General features: G+C 32.4%; 2 protein-coding genes across 2 annotated transcripts; both read right to left on the reverse strand.

Moving 5' to 3' along the window:
• Nucleotides 1-2,296: 2,296 nt before the first annotated feature.
• Nucleotides 2,297-13,705, reverse strand: LOC113399502 (glycosylphosphatidylinositol anchor attachment 1 protein). Its single transcript, XM_064218932.1, has 11 exons — nucleotides 13,296-13,705; nucleotides 11,742-11,861; nucleotides 10,832-10,991; nucleotides 10,197-10,487; nucleotides 9,422-9,536; nucleotides 8,550-8,640; nucleotides 6,426-6,669; nucleotides 5,618-5,956; nucleotides 4,812-5,085; nucleotides 3,170-3,350; nucleotides 2,297-2,461 (listed from the first exon to the last, which is right to left on the reverse strand). The coding sequence occupies exons 1-11, from the start codon at nucleotides 13,542-13,544 to the stop codon at nucleotides 2,366-2,368; spliced, it is 2,160 nt and encodes a 719-aa protein (XP_064075002.1). The 5' UTR covers nucleotides 13,545-13,705; the 3' UTR covers nucleotides 2,297-2,365.
• A 360-nt stretch (nucleotides 13,706-14,065) lies between these two features.
• LOC135194126 (facilitated trehalose transporter Tret1-like) lies at nucleotides 14,066-17,975 on the reverse strand. The gene is made up of 7 exons (XM_064218902.1): nucleotides 17,894-17,975; nucleotides 16,968-17,197; nucleotides 16,217-16,540; nucleotides 15,656-15,788; nucleotides 15,012-15,235; nucleotides 14,472-14,666; nucleotides 14,066-14,321 (listed from the first exon to the last, which is right to left on the reverse strand). Exons 1-7 carry the CDS (start codon nucleotides 17,955-17,957, stop codon nucleotides 14,082-14,084), a joined length of 1,410 nt encoding a protein of 469 aa, XP_064074972.1. The 5' UTR covers nucleotides 17,958-17,975; the 3' UTR covers nucleotides 14,066-14,081.
• Between the last annotated feature and the right edge of the window lie 1,018 nt (nucleotides 17,976-18,993).

Raw genomic sequence — 18,993 nt, forward strand, 5'->3', positions numbered from 1 at the left:
TCATATACATATGTACTAGCAGTGTAACCGATGAGACATCCCATTGGAAGACACCGTAACGTATTTTACTTATGAACAGAATCCTAAACACCGAAAAATGGCGAACTTATATACCCAATTTTAAATTTTCGAAAGTTGTTTAATGATTTACCATTATTCTGGTGATTTTTTGTTGTGGGTATTGTGGTGAGAGGGTGGTGGCTGGATGGCTGATCCAATTTTCGGGGTGTACTGCGGCTGGTATTATTGCCACCATTCCACGCAGTCATGATTTGTACAGAATCTATTTTAAATTTTGCTTAATATATATATTTAAGTCCTTAATAGTACTAATCGTTACGTGTTACTACACATCTACAACATTAAATATCATATTCAATAGATTTAAAAATATACAGTATACACTAAGGGACTTAGAAACTGTATCAATCTTCAAGACGCCATTTAAATGAACATTTTAACCAAGTATTCAAACTTTTTATACAATGTTTAATTGAAACCTATAGTTAAGTTCGTTAACTTCATAACAACGTATTGTCCTGAAGTTATGTTATGTGATACTTGTATGTTAGTATACTGAAAAGGGACATAACATAAACATAATCAGCCTGTAAATTTCCCACTGCTGGGCTAAGGCCTCCTCTCCCGTTGAGGAGAAGGTATGGAGCATATTCCACCACGCTGCTCCAATGCGGGTTGGTGGAATACACATGTGGCAGAATTTCGTTGAAATTAGACACATGCAGGTTTCCTCACGATGTTTTCCTTCACCGCCGAGCACGAGATGAATTATAAACAAATTATGCACATGTAAATTCAGTGGTGCTTGCCTGGGTTTGAACCCGAAATCATCGGTTAAGATGCACGCGTTCTAACCACTGGGCCATCTAAAAGGGACACTCAATTTTTTGAACAAAAACGATCAATGTAACAAAACTTGGTAGGTATATTGAAAAATTGGCTTATACAATAAAAAAAGTTGAAGCATACGTTTGCTTTTCTTTAAATAAGGTTCCACATAGAGATGATTAGGGTTATTAAACGATCTTGCGGAATATTGTTCCATTCTTATGAAATCGCTGTTCTTAGTGCTGCCACCATTGTTATGGGCACTGGATTTCTCGCATATACAACTTATTTAAACTATCCCAGACATGTTAAATTGGATAATTATCCGAACTACGCGCTGGCCAATTGATATTACGTATGTACCTCTTTACAGTATTGTTGAAGTTGTGCAGCGGCGTGGGGTCAGGCGTTATCTTGCATTAAAGTTAACTCTTCGGCTATAAATCCCATTCTTATTCCAAAATCTCCGTTACATAGCATTGACTTGTATTTACTAATAATCAATACTATTTCGTAACAATAATTTAAATCGCAAATGAAAAAAAGAAACATAAATAATGAATTACAATCTTTACTCTAATAATACATTTGAGACTATGCATCAATTTTATTATCCTGGCTATAATTTTATCTTTTACAGCAGGTCTATTTTTAAATATTGTTTTTTTTTTAATCTAAAAAGTTTGCATACTTATCAAAATTATTAATTCGAAAATAATCCTGAACTTCAATGCAGTTTATGTGTCCGCCACTGTAATTAAGCTAATTAATCTGACATATGTAACAATTACAGACGTACACAACATTGACAGAAATCATCATCTCTTATTCAACACAAATAAACTTTTAAATAAAATTACGTGCATAATGCACACGTTACGGTTGGAACGAAGTTTCTATACTTTTCTTTAACTTTAACTTTAACAATAAAATTGTAATTCAAAATTCCGTGCATTAGAACAATAACAAAAAAAACAGTTTTAATAATATTATATAAAACCGTATATAGTAGCAACAGACAGAGAGGGAAAAGTCCCCTGGATAAGAGACAAAAGCAAATGGACCTCCCGGTTAACTAGCACCGTTAGCAAAACAATTCCCATTTCGGTTTTGTCTACTAATTACGTAACCAAATTTTTACTAGTCCATAATTTCCTTATTGCTCTTAAGTTTTTTAATTAATTTAAACTTTTAATCTGATTACGACATAAATTACGTTACCAGATAAGATAAAAGTTAATCCGAGTCGCACTGTACGTGTAACGATGACATTTAACTTCAAAATATGCGATATTTAAACCAAGCAACAATTTTATTACGAGGATTAAAAGATCTACTTATCTTTCAAATATCTCTATGATGTTTCTTAATTAGTAAACCTCAAAAAACTCAAGTTAAACTTAATGTTTTTTTTTAAATATATCGTGTCAATAAAAGTCTTTATACATTAAAAAAAAAACTTTATTAAGTCTTTGGAATGGCAACACCACACAATCGATGTATTTGAACACTGTATTTATGCAGTAACCCGGTTACATAATATTTGCCAGAATAACAACCACGTCGGCAGAATGACTGTCGCTCCAACATTGAACAGCCAATTTCCATAAATCTGAAATTTAATTATACGTTATTCCCAGCTGATAGTTAGCTGCAAGCCTATACGTCTACGTCCCACGACTGGGCAAATGTTCCCACATTTTAAATTAATTCAAATCATTTGTAAAAAATACATGTGTAAAGGAGGCGTATTATTCGATACAAGATTATATTGATGATAAAATAGCGTGGAGTTAATACTTGTTGACTTCCAGGCAGGAGACATAACATACATATATAATTGTATTTAACTAACATGACTGTATTTTTAGATGTTGAAAAAGAGTAACTACTGAGATTCTTGCCGGTTCTTCTCGGTCGAATCTACATTCCGAACCGGTGGTAGCTTCACTTAATATAGTTTGTAAAATGACGATTCAAAAGTGCTTGTAAAAGTATATTTTGATTTTGAGTCATCTTTAATATATTTAGAGTTTTTCCCAACATAATGCTTAAATTTTAAAATGCACAAGTTGCATGACTCCTTATGATGTCTAACTTTACTCCCCAAGCTCAAGATTAGTTTCATCATAAACATTAAGCCCTCAGATTATAAAACGAAAGGTCGAATGAAGCACGAATTAAATTAATTTAATTAAATTCCCAGTAATGTGTAGTAATTAACAATTTGTTGATATATCATAATTAATATAGGTATTCATATTAGTCTAAGACATTGAAATAACCTAACCACTTACTGTTATACAGATATAAAACTTACCATAGAATCGACGATAGAAAACATAACAGCCTGCATCGCAGCGTCACGCCCTCGACCGATCATAGACAAGAGTGTCTCTTCCGGGAATAGAACCCGTGAATATATTATCAGACCGAGAGAGACCACGGATAGCGGGTGGAGGATGAGACAGATGATTCGTTTGAGGAAAAGGCAGAAACCGCTGGAAAAGAAATATTTAGCTGTAGAGAGACATATTATGAACTATTGTTATGCAAATTGTTAGTCAAAGTAAATTTGTTTCTATAATTTGTTTATGAACTTATTTTCATTTTGTTTAGTTTACATTTTGTTTAGTTTAGATTTGTTAAATAGTTTTCGATAAATTATTTTATTTCATTGTTTTGTAATTATTAGTTTTAGTTTTTTCTTTTTCTTTTATTTTTATTTCTTAAGTTTTGTTTTAGAGTTCAATACTTTATAAGTGCATGTTGTGTTCTCCTATAATTGGAGGTACATTTAATATTTTATTGTCTAAACTTGTATTTTTTGTATTACATATGTACCTGTGTTGGAGTTCCATATTAAATAAATAAATAAATAAATAAATAAATAAAATAAGCTATAGTCGAATCCGCTGGCGGGAGGAGTAAATATAAATATTCAACTTTGACCTTGAATTGTTGAAATTATATTAATAGTCGAATGATGAAATATTATTCAGTAAAAGATTATATAGACGATAAAAAAGCGTGGAGTTAGTACTTGTTGACTTCCATGCAGGATATATTATAAGCATATTTAATTGTATTTAACAAGCATAACTTTGTATTTTTGTGAAATGTTGAAAAAAGTGTAACTGCTGAGAGTCTTGCCGGTTCTTCTCAGTAGAATATACATTCGAACTCGTTTTAGCTTCCCTTAATATACTTTGTAAAATGACAATACAAAAGTGCTCGCAAAAGCCTTCTTGAATAAAGTATATTTTGATTTGATTTTGATATCGCTGTAAGTGTATAATATAGCAGAACTATTAGCAAATCGCGTGGAATATTTAAATCTAAGATTTGTTCATGTCACCTCCTCTTGCCATTGGAATATACTATATTAGTAAAAGGACCTATCTGCTCTTAATGAGTACGTTCAAGTCTATCATTATTACCTTTTTTGTGATAAAAATTGTAACTTTTTAAAATCGCTTACGATAAATTAAAACATAATTCGTACTGGCATATCTTTTTTCAATTCAAAATTGGTTCGCTTTATAAAGGAAACTTTTTTAAATTCCTCATTCATCGCAACAAAAATGCTCGAGGTTTTAGCTATTAAGTGGTTGAGTACGAGTAGTGACCTCGTTGATCTAGTGGCAAGCTCATAAAGCCGTAGTGTCCAAGGTCCTGATCGAACCCAGGATCATACCAATAAAACCATTTGATTTTTCTTTCGACAAACTCTCACTAGCATCCCGGAGTCTGTTGGAAGTATTCAGTGCCCATCCCATCAAATTACGACATACCCGCCTGCAATCTAATATGTAGCGCACTGTTGGCTATTTACCCTCGGAAATAACCCTGGAGGTCCGTAGAGATTTCATCATCACCAAAATTTGAAAAGTTTTACGAATTGTATAATATACCACGGACTCACTCATAACACAATAACAATAACGAAATAAATCACTCACCTTCTTGAATCACTGTCCACTACACCGACAATCAAAGACAACGGTGTATACAGGACTGCGACACACAGACCCAGAGGATAATTATGCATTCCGATAGCCAAACACGCTGTAGATAATTCAATCAACAGTAATATATTGACAATCGATAATTCCTCAAACGTTAACGTCGATCGTAGTTTTAGTAAAAACGGCGTTATGAATATCAGTAACACAGATGTTGCTATAAGGCCGTAGTACACTGAGATTTCTGATGGTTGGTCAAAGTACATTGAACCTGAAACATGGAAAAGGAAACTTAGTTAAACATAACAAATAACAACTACTAAATGAACTATAAATAGTCGTAATATCTTTAAATTAACGGAGCGTATGTCTAATGAGTAACTTAAGTATAAGCCTCAAGTATATTCAGTTTAAATATCGGACCAATAAAAATATACGGAACCAAACAACTTACAAGACCCCCCCCCCCTCTCTTAAATCCAAGTGGAAAATAGTAACTTAAAAGCACTTCTGAATCGTCATGTTATAGTGTTGAATTAAATATAAAGCTTCCACGGGTTCGGAAAATAGATTCCATCGAGAAAAACCGGCTCGAAACTCAGTAGTTAATCTTTTCCACCATTTTAATGACGTAGTATGTCAGTAAAATCCATATATCATATTTTTATCCATATATCCTGTCCAGAAATCAATATATCATATATTTTTTTTATTATTTCATAGAGAATCAATGTCTATGGGCGTCGGTGACCACTTACCATCAGGTGATCCGCTCGCCTACCGCCTCGCCTATTGCCACTTACCTATATGGCTGAACAATAACGGCGAATTCATGACGCCATACCCGAAGAGGTGTATCAATAAATAATTCCCCCCCATATTGACAATACTGAAACTGATATCTGTTTCTTTTCTATCTTTTCCTTCGTGTTTTGTTTTATTTATATCTTCATTTTTCTCATTTTTATCTTCTTTTTTATCTTCATCTATTTCATCTGTTGTTTTATCTTTAGGGTCTTCTTTATCTTTGGATTCTTTTTTATCTGTATTATCGTCTACGTCTTTTTGTAACGTAACCCAAAGGGATAGAGCTCGTAGTAGCATCGCACCACATAGTAGACACAGAGAAGGCATGTATTGTCCTACAAAAAAATAAATAAACGAATTTATCTATTCGATACCAAAAGTAATACACCTACTTGTAATAGTGAAAGTATATACAACAACCGGTTCCGCAAATATTATACCCTGATATGAGAAGTACTGTCAGAAGAAACTTTGCCGAATTTTGTGTAAAATTTTGTAATTCTTTATAAATTTAAATATATCGAAGAATTTTTACGACATTCCTTTTTTTTATTATTATTTACAATACCTAGGCAGACTGGCAAACAGCCCATTTGACTGAAAGTGGTCACCATTGCTCACATATATTAACACTGTAAGAAATATTAACCATTCCTTACGTCTCCATGTGTTGCCGTTGTAATGTTGTCTCCTATACCTAAACACCTAATTGTATAATAAACTTTGACACAAAAAAAAGATCATTACATGTTTCTATGTAGCAACAGAAAAATAACGAACGAACGGAGGACTTGAACTACTTACCGATTGAAATGAACCTGTTCGTGGCAGCCAGCATATAGAAGAAATAGCTCTGGTGGAATCGCTCCAGAAGATTATTCAAAGAGCGTAATATACTCTCCAATGTTATACCCAGCCGGTAGAAGTTTCCATAGCTAAGGGATTGGACTCGAGGTGCCATCCCCGCTGGGTCATCCACGTCTCGACCTTCTAGAGTAACAGCTTCGATTCCGAAGCGATGGAACAAACCGTGGTTACCGTTGGGCACCTGGAAGTTTTATCTGATAAATGCCTTCCCGACCAAAATTCGACCGACATTCTCACCAATTAAAATGTAAGTGCTATTCGACTCGTTTACAAAATACAATTCCATAGACATTAAACTTGTTTGTGACAAGTTATGTCTATGCTTTAAAGGAGAAAACTTTTCACTTGGTAAATCCTGCTGGACGTACAAATACCTACATAGATAGTCTACCATTAAAGAGCCTTACTTTCTGCTAATCAGGGAACTCCTCTCACATGAGTGTGACAAAAATAACATATCACATTAAATAATAAAAAGCGCAGAGACATGATAACATTAAAGAAAAATTACACTGTTGGCAGTTCCGATGATTTTGTACAGAAATAATCACTTGCCATCATCATCATATACAAGTCTATTTATATATTACTAACAGTATCTAAAACGGGATATTTACCATGTTTTTTATTTTTATTTGGTGGAGCTCGATATTTCGACATTATCTACGAATGTCTTGTTCACGAGACTGACGTTTGCGGGTAGATGTTGACGGCATTAGAACTCGATCCCGAGTTTCGAGTGTAAATAAAACAAATAGTAGGGGTGAAAGTGACAGTGGTAGTGGTAACCAGTGTTTACGCAGCAAACGTACGAGAAAGGAGGTAGTCCGATATGGACACTTCTAATGCCGTCAACATCTACCCGCAAACGTCAGTCTCGTGAACAAGACATTCGTAGATAATGTCGAAATATCGAGCTCCACCAAATAAAAATAAAAAACTTGGTAAATATCCCGTTTTAGATACTGTTAGTAATAAAAATAACCATGTTAATTTAAAATCTTATATTTATATATTTATTGAAAAAGTTACACTAAGCACTTAAAATTAATAACTGATGTGGGTAACATTCGTCTTTAAAGTTGAAACAACATTGAAAGTCACCAACAAAAGAACAAGTCTATCTTCCTATTACAAATTATATCAAAACGCCCTTAGCAAATTTAATTATAAATCTAATAACCATAAAATAATCACATACATTTCTTTGTTTCGTATGTATGACTAACTTATACAATTTTTTTTATGTTTTATACATATGGAATTGGACCGGTAAATGGACCACCTGATGGTAAGTAGTCACCGCTACCCATAATTTGGTACTGTAAGAAATATGAATTATTCCTCAAATAACCAACGCACCACCGATCTTGGGAAGTAAGATGTTATGTCCCTTGTGCCTGTTGTTACACTGGCTCACTCACCCTTCAAACAAATATCGCTAAGCGGTAAAATATATGGTGAGAGCTATCGACCTACAATAGATGAGTTTGCAAAACCCTACCACACAGTTTCACCAAGTGTACCAGAGAAGCTTGGGGTGATAACCTTCAACCCTTATCTTATTCTATTATTATTCATCCCTAAGAGGAGACGCAGCCTAGCATATCATTAAAGATAGATATTAAAAAAGTTTAACTTTATTTTTTTAAGTAATAACTACTACCAGGATTTATAGGATATTAGCCGAGATGGCCCAGTGGTTAGAACGCGTGCATCTTAACCGATGATTTCGGGTTCAAACCCAGGCAGGCACCACTGAATTTACATTTGCTTAATTTGTTTATAATTCATCTCGTGCTCGGCGGTGAAGGAAAACATCGTGAGGAAACCTGCATGTGTCTAATTTCAACGAAATTCTGCCACATGTGTATTCCACCAACCCGCATTGGAGCAGCGTGGTGGAATATGCTCCATACCTTCTCCTCAACGGGAGAGGAGGCCTTAGCCCAGCAGTGGGAAAATTTACAGGCTGATTATGTTATGTTTATACTACCAGGAACTCATAAATCATCATCGATCAAATCTCTCATATCATTATAAAAATCACCAAATACATACCCCAGCTATTTGAGCCGACACCATTCCAAGCATGGTCCATATACCATTAAACCATTCGTCCATCTTATTACGAGTACGAATCCAGGAGTAACTACAAAACACATTAATCAAATATTTAAAAAAAAAAAAACTTTATATTACAACTAAAAATTCGTGGCATCCATATAGAAGAAATAGCTCTGATAGAATCACTCCAGAAGATTATTTAAAGAGCATAATATATACTCTCCAAAGGTATACCGAGACGGTATATTTCTATAGCTAAAGGATTGAACTCGAGGTGCCATACCCGGTAGGTCATCGAAGTCTCGACCTCCTAGAAATCAAAGTCAAAAATCGTTGTTCAATATAGAACTTTTACACTTGCTTATTCATAGTCAGACATTTACCACCGGTTTGGAAAATAAACGTCTCGAACCGACGTTTACCGACGACGACGAAGTACCGACGAAAGAAACTTACTACTATTAGAGATGATTAAAAATGGTCATCTAATGGTACATGGTCACTTTAAAATATAAACACCAGCTTTAATAGAAGTTTAAACACCCCTTGACAGCGTCAATGCGCTGCCAAGTACAGTATCTCCTATGTTATACCCCTTTTGCCTGTAATAACACTGACTCTCACCCTTCGAAGCGTAACACTGCAATTCACTGTACTGACAGGAGCGTGAAAAGGAATACAAATTCAAGGTAGGTTTGAAAGATATGTGAACCAGTGGAACTACAGACACTAGGACCATAACGTCTCAGTTACTTTTGAATTGAGTGATTTGAGTGACTTACCAACAAGTGGCCATTTTGTCTGTTCAACTACATCCTAAAAATTATTATATTAAAAATATATATGACATAATATATTTCCCTCACCTGTTCTTATATGAATGATGGATTCCTGACTTCACGCATAACTTATGAACTAAGTTAACGAGATCCAAGTTTGGTAATTGTCCGTTAAGGCCTTCCACTTTTACTTCAATGTATTCTAAAACAAAATTTTAATATTGATATATTTAAAAGAGGATCGATCAAGTCATTTGTTTTTTTTTTTGTCAAAAATTCTCAGTAGTAGGCCAAAGTATTACTATTAATAATCAACTATATAATGAATGATTTTCCATCCCATTCTAGTTCATTCATTTTTTTGCAAACTGTACTGCTGTAATTGCAAGTACACGCCGACAGTTTAGATTCTTTCCTCTATTGCTTCGACTTATAACGTGTTTACATATCTAGGTCTCAAAAAATTGTAATACTAATAGTGAGAAGAAGTGTGTCACATTGTACTAGTATACTATTACTGTAAGTTTTTCTTGGTTATTTTGTGAATATGCTGTGCATGTTGACCTTATATCAATAAAGGTATTAAATAAAATATTTAAAGCCATTTGTCTTACGCCTGAACTAGCTTCGGTATTGTGAGAATGCACTTGCCTCGGATAAGAAGAACAGAATTGATAGCATTAATATTTCCTTTGCAGGATATGTATAACCCAATACGCTATTGAGATTTGAAACTGTGATCAAAATTGATAAGTCATAAATTAACTAGGTGATCTCAAAAGTGAACTCTATGACACTATATTATAGTAATCTAAACTTTTCTAGTTAAACAGACACTAATATAATAAAAATATTTACTTACTGAATTTTGGAGTGTGAAATTCTAAATTAATAGCAGCTTGTATGGAACCAGATCGACCTTTCAAAGTACCAGGGTCCAAGCATTTACTGTGATCAGTGATCCACTCAAAGCCCTTAGCATATTTTCCCAAGTCCAATCGAGATGTACTAGGCTGCCAGAAGCTGCCAAGAGATGTGTAAAAGCTAGAAGACTCTCTCTGTAAGCCGTGGTATGCTTCTAACCATGCCTGCATTCCTAGTTGTTCATGCTCAGTGATTAGGAATATTATATCTTTAGCCCAATATTTTTGTGCTGCAAAAAGAAAATTTTAACTAGTATATGAATACACAAACAAATAACATATTCAAAAATAAATCATAACATATTTTTAAGGTAAACATATTTTAGACAGACATGTATTTAAGATTTTTTTTATTAACATATTATTTTTCAATGCATAAAAAATGTATTATGTCAATTTAAAATTTAAACTGAAACCCATACCTTATTCATAAATAGGGTTGTACTTGAAATAGTCTCAAGGTTAATTAGGTATATTAGTAACACTAGGAGATAAAATACACAATGATTTTTAAGTCATAAGCTAGGTCCCGTTTATTTTTATAATTATGATGGTATTATATAAATGGACTTACGTCTTGCAAACTGTGCAAAGGCAAGCATGAGGGCAATGCCCGCTGCAGTACCCTTCTGGTGGTTGGAAAGGGATCTATATGGAGCTGTTACAACCAGAGCTTCCAAGGATGAAGTTCGAGGTGCACGGAGTATACCGTACACATTTGTGCCTTTGTATACCTGAAATTTTTATTATTACTAATAATTAGAGTTACTTTATTACATTATTAATATAATAATTAGTTTTATATCATTAAATTGTCGGTTGTATTCATTTTAAATAGCACATATCATTTTATAAACCTATTTTGATCTGACTGTAGATCTGACTGGATATAAATGTATTTGTATCTAATTTATTGATTTTTAAATATTAATTCCTATGCTCTAGAAGGGACTAACCTGGTAAAAAAATGCTAAATTAACGTTTTATATAATACAGTAAAAACATAATTCAATATACCTTAAGCCTACTGACTACTGAATAATTGATATTTTGATACCTAAATAAGTCATCATGTAACTGAATACCTTAAAAAGTCTTTTTATAAGGTTATATAGTGTAGATACACTAGAAAATAATGTATTTCTAAATTATCTTTAAACATTTTAGTCTAAGTTTCTTCTTCAAATACATATATTTTTTTTATTAAGAATTGTTGTTTAATTGACAACCTCCATGGTTGAGTAGTGTGTACACTGGTTTACATAGGTACTCCTCTCGAAGATCCCGGGTTTGATTCCCAGCTAAGTCGATGTAGAAAAAGTTCATTAGTTTACTACATTATCTTGGGTCTGGGTGTTTGTGCTACTGTTGTTACTTCTGATTTTCCATAACACAAGTGCTTTAGCTACTTACATTGGGATCAGAGTAATTTATGTGATGTTGTCCAATATTTATTATAATTGTGATTTGATTTAATGTGTTACCTGTCCTTGACCGAGAGGATAATTTAATGTGAAATTATGAGTATACACTTCTAAATGCATTTGTGACATTTTCCCAACAAGCCACGGTATCGGCATCTCATCACTGTCTTCATATTTCTCCTGGAATTTTAAACAAATATTTTAATTAAATTCTTCGCTAATTACAAACAGGTCACAGATTACATTGGCTATAAATGATGGAGATAACTCAAACAAGATTGGTGTGCTTGGAAATGGAAAATATATTATATTATAATTTTTTTAGGAAATTAGTATAGGTTAATCTTTGAACACTATTAATGTAAATATGCATTTAGTCCTACTTGTCTATGATTATGGTTTATATTTATACAAACAATACAGGGACAATACAGATGTACTTATTTATTGTTTGAAGAGTTATTATTATTTTTTTTCAATTTATAGTTTTCATTAGGCATAGTGATGTTCAGAGGATTAGCCTGATTGTATACTTTCATGCCTAAGGGTTACTTACAATCAGGGTTCGCAGATATATATCAATCGATTTTTATCTTGATATATATCAATTGATTTTTTCCTATCTTCTGAACAACACTCATAGATCTATGCTTAAGGCCTGACTCTGAATGATAACTTTTTATGATTAGTCGATTACAAATTAATATTAAAATAAAATTAGTTGAATTATCTCACAAACAAATGAAGATATAATAATAAAAGGTACTTGTTTCTCAAATAGATAGACACTAATTTCTTTGTTAATTTTTTTTAATAAAAAATGTGGTATTTCGACACTTGTATTATTTTACAAATTCCTTTCACATTTTTAAGTGTTTACAGAATGAAATTCGTTTCGTTTTCTTAGCCTGGATATCAGATATATATCAGATGTATATCAAAAAATCGGATTTTTGATATTTATTATAAAAATCGGATTTTTTCAAACCCTGCTTACAATACATCTTAAGGTTATATGTTGGAATGTTTTAATAAAGTAAGGATATTCACAATAAAATAGCTCTTTTTGAAAGAAACAGTGACTAGCATTTTATAGACACAGAGGAAAGGCATACTCCACTTCCACAGTTATTTTTCACATGGCCCATAAAAAAATTCATGTAAAAGAAAACATTGATAAGGCATGTTACTCAATATAAGATTATATTAAAGATAATAAAGCATTGACTTAGTATTTATTGATTTCAAGACAGGATATATAAATTTTAAGTGATATACTCTAATAAAAATGGTGGAAAAGAGTAACTACTGAGTTTCTTGACAGTAGTGTTAAGAATCAGTGGTAAATTTACATTTAATTCAATTCTATAACATGTCGATTAACAAGTGCCGTAATAAGGGTATTTTAATAAACAATATTTTGATTAATGGTTATTAGAAATTCAATCAAGGTTTTCTTCTTAACATCACCATACATGGTTGTCCTCAGCAATATTAAATTGAACAATTGGAAATGAAAAAAAAAAGATTAACAGAGGTATTCTCTTATTTTAAAATAAGATGTAAATTGGGTGTTTAAGTAAGATTAATGCATTAATATAACACTTCCTCTACCTCTAGTTCTTGCAGGAGCTCGTTAAAGTATTGGTTAGCTGATTGCTCGCCATTAAATTCATTGGTAACAAGACCAGGAAGTAATGCATTTTCAGAGAAATACGTCTCATTATTAAACTCTCTGTGCGCCAGCGTAAAGAACCAAGCTATTGCAGCCACATAAAATATAAAACATAGCGGCGAATGTATCCTTTTAAGAATCCTAACCCATTTAACAGAACCATATTCTGGGTCTGATAAAAGACCCATTTTTAACTAAAATATATTTATACGTTATCTTATTAATTCATAATACAAATAAATATTTTTTAAATTATATTTTGCTTAACAAACATAAACCGCTCCTTTGTATTAGTAAAAAGTTACAAATTGATACTTGAAAGGTAGGTTCAACTTTTGACGTTGTCAAATGTTTCATTTGACTTTTAAGTTTCGTTTGAAAATGAAGATATAATTGTGCCAGTATCCTGGATATAATGCCACAGGACAATTTGGATGGTGTTTTTTTTTATATAATGTCTGTATAGTTTTATTTAATTTGGTTTAGTCCATTTTTATTACAATTTTATTTGCACATTCTTTAAGTTTAAATGAAAGTGTCTTTAGGAATATGGTTAATTTCAAAGTAGTGGGTCGAAATTGTTACAAGGCAAAAAAAATACACTATACTGATTATAGTTTTTTTTTTTTTAATACTTCATCTAAAATAAATAATTATTTAAAATATTATTATGAATCTCTTATTCACAAAATATTACAATTGATTTATACATATAATAACTTAATTTATTTTAAGCTATTCTTATCCCTTCTTCGTATTAGTTGAATAATTTCTTCTTCACTTTTTCCTTTCGTTTCCGGTATAAATAACATAGTAAAAATTGCGCCTGCGAGATTAATCACACCGTAAAATATGAATGGCGAATATTGTCCTAAGATATTTGCCATTGGCGCATACATGGTAACCAATAAAAATGTTAAAAACCACGCGAAAGTGACAACTGTGCCTACGACTTTAGCTCGGATCTGAAAAAAAAAATATGGTTAGTTAATTTTTTTAATCAATAATATGATATTTATGTTATATATATTCGGTCAATAATAGATTAAAAACGCACAAACAGTCTGGAAGCTCTTGGAGGATTTGTATGAAAATAAAAGTTTTTGAACACTTACTTGAAAACTGAACATTTCTGTCAATATAATATATGGCAGTGACGAAACACCGGCACCGTACATTGTTACGGAGAGTATGATAGCAACCACGGGCAACCAACTGGGTACGGAACCACCTTGCTCTTGAACAATAATTAATATAGCGATGACGGTCATTGATATCGCTGATATTAGGAAACAGCCGATTAGGAGAGGCTGGAATGAAACGCTTTTTGTTAATAATATCTGTATGCTTCGGCCAATCAGAACACAAGTTATCTTTGCCTTGATCAGATCGAATGATAAAATATAAATGAATTAAAAATAATCAAATATATTCACACTTCTTTGTAATTTTTTTTTATGACAAAGTACAGAACCATGTTAATGATTTAAAAATTGGGGATAGTAATTAAAAGTTAAATTAAGAATTTATTCGATTACATGTATAAATTATCCTCAACAGATCGATGAACTGGCTGTTTGATATAGTCTTTTGAAAGCTAAAGTCGACGTTACGTTTGATATCAAGGGATAACATTTTTAATTTATATTTTTTACCTTTCTTCCACACCTTTCAACGATCACAGCGAGAGTCAGGGAGCCAATTATCATTACTATTGGAAAACTTAGCGTTTGTATTTCTGGACTTATGTCGAATTTGACACCAGTTGATATCAACACGGTAGATGCATAGGTTATGATGGCATAAGCTCCGTTTAATCCGTGGAATAAAAATAACGTCATAATTAGTATGAAGCTACGACGCCAAGTCTTGTCTCTTACTGAAACAAAATATATCGATCAAGGAAGGTGTTCCAGAACACATTCAAGAAATTTGTATTTTTATTGAAAAGTTAAAAGGATACATATGGATAGTATATATATATATATATATATATATATATAATAAAATTCCGCAGACATTTTTAACTTTGCCGTTTCATAAATTCGAATAATTTAAAAAAAATAAAGTAAAGAAGGCATATTATTCGATACAAGATTATATAGATGAGAAAAAAGCGTGGAGTTAATGCTTGTTGATTTCCAGGCAGGATATATAACATACATATATAATTGCATTTAATATATAGCATATCATTTTTAGAACATAAACAACTATGTTCATGAATTAATTTATAAATTGTAGCTGTGTTCAATAAGTATTCGGACAATTCTCACGTGTTGTATCGAAAAATACATACATATGCTTGCGATGCTCATATTGGGGAGTGATTTGAAACGTGCATCTTCGTTCTTCATTCCTTCAACAATACTCTGAATAATTTTATCATCTTCCTCTAGACCTCGGAGACGTGCTACTGTTTTTGTTGCCTCCTACAAATAGAGTATCATCTCAAAGAGTTTTTTTTTTACATAATAACCAAATATTACAAGAAATATTTAAAAATATTTTCCTTCATTTTATAATAAATCTAATTATCACTAATGTATGTTGTCAATCATGGTGGTGCTGTTGAAACTTGCTAGACTTAATTAAAGCTAATCTAGGTTTTTATTTTCTAGCTGTATAAAAGACATGCTAGTTAGTCGACATGTGTGACTTAAAAGTACCTTATGGCCTTTCTTGGGGTTAAGCTTGCTTCAAACCAAATTTCTTCAAATTCGGCCCAGTGATTTGGCAGACGGTCAGATAGAAAGAGTTACTTTCTATTTGTATATATTAGATCTTATATCTTGAATGATATTTTAACGTCCAATATTAATTACATCTCATTTGTTCGAAAAATATAATAAAAACTTACATCAATTTTCCCTCGCTTCACCAGGAACGCAGGCGATTCAGGACCTTTCAATAACAACACGGAAGTAACAATCGGTAATATCAACGCCACGATGACGACTGTGTAATAATCTAAATATGCTCCAATGAGGTACATTACAAGTATTCCAGTTGTTTGCATCAGCATTATGAGTGTCCCCAGTATTCCTCTTAAATCATCTTGACTTATTTCCTTAACATACATGGGTACTACGTTGAAACATCCACCGGCTGCCAAGCCAGAGAACAACCTTGCTATTATAAGCGTTGTAGTCGATGTGTAGGATAGTTTTATTGTCCACGATACCTAAAATACAATTAATAATGCATTGAAGGTTCTTTAGTATTACATTTTTTGATTTTATTTATAATTATATTATGATACTGGAGAGATTTTATGGTTGTGCGAGCTAAAGTAAAATCTAATTACCAGTACTATTTGAATATATATATATATTTTTTTATAAAATTAATAGCATCGACCGTTTCAAGGAATTATACTTATATGACAAAACTAGAATAGCTGACAAAGCTCTTACATTGTTGTTGTTTGACATTTAATTTATTTGCTGAGGAAGTATAGGCCCTATTACTACGCCTAAGCAAGGGAGCCGTAACCATCAGCAAACGTCAACCGAAAAGGGGAAACTTGGTAAGCCTCTTGCATCGTAAACCTGATTAACACAACCTGATTGTATGATACAGGTCATATTATGCGTCATAGCTATACTTACCGCTTCAAAGATTGTGATGAGTATGATCCCTATCTTTCTCCCATAAGTGTCAGCAATGTATGAATACATTGACACTCCAAAAATGGCTGACATACTCATGGAACTTGCGATCCAAGCTACGGTGTTGTTAGATAGAGGGTAGCCAGTTGGAGAAGCATTGGATTGAAGGATCTTTGTAGTTGGGGAGATCCAGCCGCACTCCAATCCATAAACAAATAACGGAGAGTTCGCTGAAATTAATTTATCGCGTAATGAGAGTAATCTTAATTTTCAAAAACTTCACTTGTGAAATTATGTGACTAAAGTGCTGGACTAGCGAGCCCTTAGCATTATTTCTTAGGATGAGACTATTACTAATAACTGTTTTTCATTTCCTTACTATTCTGAAGATACAGTCCTATGACATTTATAAAATCAAGTATTTAAGATTATTAAATATCAAGGTTTTAAGGAAACCTTAAAAACCTAAATCAATATTCTACAACAAAGTAAATATGATTTATAATATATGTAATCACTTTACATATATTATAAATCAAAAAACTACCAATCGGATTATCATATCGAGTATCAAAAAAAGACAAAAATAGTGTTACGGAGCTGGACGAAGAAAATTCGTGTATTGATATATTTACTCACGAAGGTGCGCCCTATCTAATATTGAGCGGCGCATACCCACAGAGATGTTTTAGTTTGGAAGACGAATAACAGAGCATAGACAGCGAAAAAAAAAAAAAAAAATTGTTTGTTTCAGTTTTAATAATAGTTTAACGTAGAGAGGAGTTAGTGAGTGGATAGATCTGTTATAAACAACATTACAAGAGCATGTGGAATGCTACATCTATTACAAGTCTCAGCCAAACACACAATTTACAACCCACACTCAATCAAACATTATTTTTTAGAAAATATAACCCATAACGTACCCAATAAAGCAAACATCCATTGAAGGTACGTGTGACCTTTTTTAAACTGTTTATCATTATTCATATTCTTGATTTAAATTTTTTTTTTTTTTTTAATAGACACAAAACCTTTAACTAAACTTACTCTAATTTAGTCACTCAGGGAATACCAAAGAAGTGAAATCTCATATGAAATATATTAAGGAAAGATATGAATAACAAATAATTATTTATTAGGAGCATGTATTATATAGGTTGATCAAAAATTATAATTACATACTTTAGTTTTCCGATGTAGTTGAGAAAAGTGTCTGGTGTTAAAAAAAAATGCATCAAGCTAATTTCTAATATAATTGATAAAGAAATTATTTGGGCACAGTTATACGGCATTTTTATGGATTATTTTTCGAATCCATAGGTTAAAATAGACTATTCTCTTTTTTAATATTAATCAGCATATGGTTGCCTAGTATGAGACTTCTTTCAGCCAAAGGTGTACTCGCAAACACGCAAACACAGGTACATTATCCATTCCCTTGCTGTCATAATCCAATGGGACATGACCGAAAAGAGTTCAGGCTTGGGACCAACTGTTTTACGTGCATTCCGAGGCAAGGTAGTGTACACACTTCCGACTTAGTCTCCAGCTGCTTCTGAATTTTTTTCGATTATAAAACCCAATAACTATTTATCGGCCCGACGTGAGGTTGAAACAAGGACCTTGGCCTTATATCTTTATATGTTTAACTTTATTGTTTCAACAACCATTGTATAAGTAGCCATTGGATTTGCCCATCGGACTATGATTGGGAGAGCGCAGCTTTGCGTATACACTTGTGAATTTAGTTAGTGTTTAAATTAGTGGTTGTGGACGAAATTCGGTAAAAATAAATACTTATTTTATTTTAAAACTGAACATCCTATCAACATTATTTGAACAAAACTTTATTTGTAAATTTTTATTGACACTAAGTTGATTGCGTCAATGTTTGCCTGATATTGGATAATTTACGATATATATTTATATGTCCTATAAATAGATTTATTTGTATATGTAACAACCTTTATATGTAACAGATATATGGAATACTACCCGTCCTGAACATGCCCGAGAAAATTCA

The sequence above is a fragment of the Vanessa tameamea genome, chromosome 25 (assembly GCF_037043105.1).
Source record: "Vanessa tameamea isolate UH-Manoa-2023 chromosome 25, ilVanTame1 primary haplotype, whole genome shotgun sequence".
NCBI classification, from domain to species: domain Eukaryota; kingdom Metazoa; phylum Arthropoda; class Insecta; order Lepidoptera; family Nymphalidae; genus Vanessa; species Vanessa tameamea.